A 6,000-nucleotide genomic window follows, 5' to 3' on the forward strand; every position below is an offset into this window, starting at 1 on the left:
TTTTCGGAACAAGGTTAATAGATGTAAAGTTTAATAAATTGGTTCAGTAATGCAGGCAAGTAGTTCAGCACAACAGGAGAAAGAACCTGTCAAAATTATAAGATACATTTTAAACCTGATACCACTAAAATCAAGTGATTGGTTTTGACGATGTGGAACCTGTAACAGTAATCACTGCAAAACCTTTAACTATCCAGTCAAAATTGTTCAGGCTTGGCTGTATGGGGAGCATTAGGTCTCAGACTTCATAGAGTCAGAATGTTTTTGGTTGGAAGGGACCTTAAAGATCATCTAGTTCCAAACCCCCTGCCAGGGGCAGGGATACCTTTCACTAGACCAGGTTGCTCAAAGCCCCATCTAACCTGGCCCTCACAAAGTATGTGAACAGATCACGGGACTTCTCAGGAGCTCTTCAGAATAGCTTTGCTCCCTCTAGCACAACAGCATGGAAAATCCAAACCTTAAATAAAATTCCAATTTTTCACAGAAGCAGCTGTTCCTACTACATATTTATGCCACTTCATCATGTAATTTTTACACTTCCCACTGAACTTCAGATACATGGAAAGCCAGGGAAAAGGCACTACTCCTCCTAATTTGTGGTTTGCGGTTGTTCATACTAGGAACTAATTTAAGTCTTTTATATGAAGCACTAAAATGTCAAAAATCCCAAAATTCTCATCAAAGAAATTTATTTTTAAGTTTTAGCCATGTCAGTCTAAAGCTATAAATAAAACATTGTGGGAAAGAGGTGATAAATGAGAAAACAAAATCCCTTCCTCATTTCTAGGAAAAAGAAATAGATATTGCAGCTAAAGTACATTTTTTCACTCTCGAATTAAGAAAAAAGGTTTGGTGTCTGCAGAGCAAGTAAAATCACTACTAAGCTCGTGAGTTTTGGGTCCCACACCTGCTGCTTATTCTCTCTAAACCTCCTTTCTGTAGTGGCAGTCATTTGGATCCTCTTGACTTCAGACAGAAGTTAAGTAGCAAGTAAGATGCTCCTGTAGACACAGAAAATAAAACTGTACAACTAATAGCGCAGAACATATCTTTCAAGAAATCTTCCCTTGAGAATTGACCATTCTTTTATTTGTGTCCCTCCTCGTGCCTCCTCACAGATGGATGGAAGTGATCCGAAGTGCCACCAGCTCTGCCTCACGCACCCGAGCTCTGAGTCATAAAGAGCCTCACGCCTATTGATGGCTTAACAAGCCGCCGTGTTGATTGTCCAGCAGCTGCTGATTTTCTAGAGGACATTTGAAACTTTTCTCCCTCCATGTTTAGGAAAACTTACGATTTGGTAAAAGAGGAGAATAAATATGGTTTTGCAGAAACATTCACAATTCATCAGCGAAACTGTTTAAGTTCTCTGTATATTCAAACTAGCTTACCATCATCCCAGTGGCTGCGGTTCGTTTCATGTCTTGTATTTTGTCATTCTGTGCTGTTTTTAGCTTGTGCCAGTATTAAAATATTGTCCTTTATTAGAGTGCCAAATGCCAAAAGACATTTTGTTGCCTCAAAGATTGCACCTAAAAAGCCCCCAGATGACTGAAATCTGAAAAATTTCCCCTCTGAGGCAAACACTTATTTCTTCTCTTTTCATAAAAATATATTATTTTTTTTTTACCATGTTAATCTCTAGACTGCTGGATTTCTAAATGTAGATGGACATTCACAGTATAGAATATAATTATATATACAGCAAGCAGTCTAACAGGAATGAAATAACTTTCAGATTTCATGTTTTTTTTTCCCAGTCTTTCTACATTTAATCAGCAAGGATTTACTAATTTTCTATCTTTAACAAGGAAACAGTTTACAGCTCATTCTCATTTCCCTTTGGGGTTACAAATCCATGTGGTATAAATAAAGTATAGGATTCTTATCTAACCATTTTCTTGGTGCAACTTGACCAAGTTATCTGTTGGCTTTGAAAAGTGAATACTACTTGCAAGATGAAAAATTTTTAAAATAATCCAGTGCAATATTATTTGGGCTGTTAATGTACTGTGAATGGTATGTACAAGAAGAAATTAAAGGCTGTGGTGACATTCTGCTGTTTGTTTTAAGAACTTGAAAGAAAACCTGTATGTTACGAGAACCACAGCTATTTGTGATTCATTTGTAGAGCGTTTCGGTAACTAAATTGCTCTAAGCTGAAGGTACTACTGAAGCCTCAAGTTTTCATCCTGCTTGCTACACATCCCAACCTGACTTTCAGTTTCTTGTTGGAATTTCAGTCTCTCCCTCTCTCTTCTGGGGCTCAGTAGACAGAGATCAACTGTTACAGCCTGCAGCAGAACTACACATTTCACATATCTGGCTGACAGCAGCTAGCACAGCCTTTTGGATAAGCTGGTGGCCCACTTAGAAGGTTGGCAGCACTATGTCTACTAGGCTTAGATGCTTTTCCTTGTGTCTTAAGAAACACTTTGTCATGAGGGTGATGTAAAACTTCCATTATTGGAAGTTTGATGTGCTGGTAAGACACCTATCACTATTATGGGCCTTTGAGGAAACATGGTGCTAGGCAGAGGGGGCCTGAATGTTGATCTGGGAAACAAAGCAGGGGCAATTCTACCCCTACTTTTTCTTCATCTAGCTATTTGCTTTGTTAATGGCTTACCTGTGTGCAATGTATAAAACAACTTGTTACAGCTTTGCTCACAACAAAAGGGAATAAAATACCTCACAATACTATCGTATATATTCCTGTTTCAAGATAGTAAAGCTTTTTTTGTATTATCCCCGACTCCAAAACAAAGCCACACACATACCTCCATCCAAGAAGAGGATGGACTCCTAACCCCTTAGGACAAGCAGCAGTCCCCATGGCCAAATCCAAGCGCATCCTAACAAAGGAAAAAAACTAGTTCACTGTACTTCCTTCAGCTGCAGGTAACATCCTGGGCAGGTTATGTTTTGCAGTTGCTTTTTTCCTTAGCTATTGTCCCTGACTCTCAGTACCAATGCAATAATCATACCTACCCTACAGAATCACCTCTGGCTATGATATGCTGAAGAACAAACTTAAAAAGTAGGCAGGAAAATCTGAAACCCTTTTTCCCAGTTGCAGGCCCCACTGCCTTGTCCATTCCAAATCTGTGCCCCTGCTCTGTAGTGCCAAAGTGGGTTCAATCACCTCAGTGAATCAGTGAGGTACAGGAACTACGGTGCTTCAGGACTGACCAGGAATGTGAACAACAAGCTCTGTAGTGAGGAAAAGAGGCAATAACATGTCATAGATGAACAATAACCCAAGCTGAGCCTTATGGATCTGGAAAAACAAAGCTGAAGAAGCAAGAGCATGTGATGTTGCTATGAAGTAAAAGACTGCAGATGTGATCCCTCCAAAATTATTACTGAGCTGTAAAATAGTATCTGCAACACCTTACAAGCCAGTCAGGGCCCTACATCTGCTCTTTAGAATTGGTATCTATAACAGTGAGACGATTATTTTTTTAATGGAAATTCTATTGAGGGCCATGCCCTTAATTCAGCCAAAACTGAATTTTAGTTTAGATCCCTGGGGTTTGTTGGACAATCCTCATTACTGCTATCTGCTGCAGAAGTTTATTCTGAGCTTTCAGAAGATATAAGGTAAACACCTTTTCTCACTATGTTTCATTTTCACACAAAAGTAAATTTGGAAAATAAGGTAAAGCTCAAGATACAGTGCTATTTATCATAACAACAGAGACCAAGCTAGGCTGTTGATTCAACTCCAGAGTATCCACCTGATTCATTGTTTTCACCTTTTTGTATTATCTTTTCCCTATAGAAAAAAAGGTTTAAAGTAAGATTTTTTTTCCTTCTCTACCAGTGCGATTTTTTTACATCCTTTTTTTAAATGGAACCATGTGAACTGCTGTCACTTTGTTAGCATTGTTTTAGTTCTTTATTCCCAAGGTTAACCTAAAACTAAAATCAACTGTGACAGCTGTATCTTGCAATCAGACAAAGTCCATGTGTGTGAATAAAACTCAGTGTTTAGAAAGCTGTAATATACAACCACTTATTTTTAACCCTGATTCACATCATATTGCTGCCTGTTTAGCCAAGCCGGGCCTGCAGACAGGCAGGGTCACTGAGTGCTGGGTCAATAGCCTTGACTAAACATGCCACTCTCAGCAGCAGGAAAACCTCAGACTCCTCACTCCATGAGATTTACTCTTGGTGTTGTTATTATTCACCATGAATAGGTGCCAGTTTCAAATAACAAACAAATAAAAACAAAACAGGAACTTTACCGCCATTGGAGGTTGCACCACACACAATGGGATCAGGAAAGCCTGGACTCCTGTGGACTTTTTTTCCACAAGACTACACATCTCCACCATTTATCTGCTGTCTAATTTAACCTTCATTAAGATGTATTTATTAATATACCTCAAGCCTACCTATTTTCAGAAAATTTTAATTAAAAAATGTTGACACCTCAATGCCTTTGTAAATTCAGCTGAAAGCAGCCAAAACTGACAGACTGAAAGACAAGTTGGCAGGCAGAGGAAAGCACGCTGTGATTGCAGAAATCTTGGTAAGTCTCTGACTAAAGACAAGAGAAAGAAAAATCTGTTTTAGAGAAAAAAATCACGAGTAATAGCCTACCATTCCATCAGCCAAGAACAAAACAAAGAATCATGACCTGAAAACCCCAATTTTGACCATTCTATCTTTTCAGACAAGACCAATTACATCATCTTCTCCCTCAAAAGCAAACACAATTATGTACATGCAGGCAACTCCAGTTGCTAGAGCACATGGACATGCTCTCTGCCCTACGGGCACAGAAAAGTTGGTAGGAAAAGGAATAATTTGCAATGTGCCACACATACAGTTTTTAGCAGCTGAAAATAGTAATGAAGTATAATTACAGGTGTGCAGCTGTTTGTCACCAGTTAAAGGTTAAACCCTTGGGGGTTGCAATTTGATGTGAGCACTTCATCAGTTTCACTTGGCTGGCAGGATGGGGACTACAAAGTGGGTTTTAAAGTGTTGCCATCTGTAAATGGTACAAATTCTGAGATGATTACCACTAAAAACTGAACACCAACTCAAAAAATTTTCTGCTTACCATTACTGACATGAGGGCAATAACTGCATCAGAAAACCTCAAGAGCACCCCCTCTTGGGAAGGGATCCCAAATCTCATTTTACTGACCACTCAGGTGTCAACATTTCATTAAACTTTTCCTTCTTTATTTCTAGGTCATGTAGTTTACAAGGTTATTACGTTGGTGTAGAGTGACAGAAGTAAAATTTAAATACACTGCTATAAACAGGCAGCTGCATTACAGAAAACAAGATATATGCTTTAATCGCCCTCTGTAATCATGTTTTAATGGTGGCAGGAAACCATTACATGCAATTTGTCTATGGCATGTGCTCAGTGCAGTTACTAGCACATATGCAAAACACAGTTAAAAAGAACAAGCAGGTTTGTTCTAATACCACAAGCTCCTCCCCAGCAGCTTACAAAAACAATTTCTGATTGCCCTGATCCTTGATTTACACCTGTGCTTATCAGCACTCCAGATAATATTCCAATGGTGACATTTTCTGAGGGCAAAAATGCATGTCCTTCAAAGTAAGGTTAATGTAAAACTACTACAAACCACGTTGTTTAAAAAGTAATATGGAACATCATGTAAAGTACTGAGAGCTGATCGAGAAATTGCACAAGTACATTAAAAGCACATTAAAAGGCAGAAGAAGAGGTGACGGTGGCTACAGTAGGATGTGAACTCGCACTGTGCCAGCTGCTTTGCACTGAAGTGCCAACGCCCCCAGCCTTACCATTCCCCTTCACCTGCCCCTCCTGCACAGCAGCTGCAAAAACACCCCACTTAGTCTGTTCCGTAATAATTGGTTCATCTGTCTGTACCTACACAGGCACACACAGAATGTTTGGAGCTGCAGAGGAACCGTGGCACCTGGAGAAGGAGCTGCTTCATTAATACACCAAAAGCATTCTGTGCACTAGTGATCATACCA

At 39.4% G+C, this 6,000-nt stretch overlaps 1 protein-coding gene across 7 annotated transcripts in view; it reads left to right on the forward strand.

The window, feature by feature from the left end:
- FARP1 (FERM, ARH/RhoGEF and pleckstrin domain protein 1) overlaps positions 1-2,711 on the forward strand; it is a 208,702-nt gene extending 205,991 nt beyond the window's left edge. For all 7 annotated transcript variants that reach the window (XM_027674662.1, XM_027674664.1, XM_027674663.1 and 4 more), the window contains one exon: positions 1,122-2,711. In XM_027674662.1, coding sequence (XP_027530463.1) covers positions 1,122-1,203 — 82 coding nt within the window. In that variant the 3' untranslated portion in view covers positions 1,204-2,711. The remainder of the gene's footprint in view (positions 1-1,121) is intronic.
- Positions 2,712-6,000: the final 3,289 nt, after the last annotated feature.

Source organism: Neopelma chrysocephalum, unplaced genomic scaffold (genome assembly GCF_003984885.1).
Source record: "Neopelma chrysocephalum unplaced genomic scaffold, ASM398488v2 Primary Assembly neopelma1_25, whole genome shotgun sequence".
NCBI lineage: Eukaryota > Metazoa > Chordata > Aves > Passeriformes > Pipridae > Neopelma > Neopelma chrysocephalum.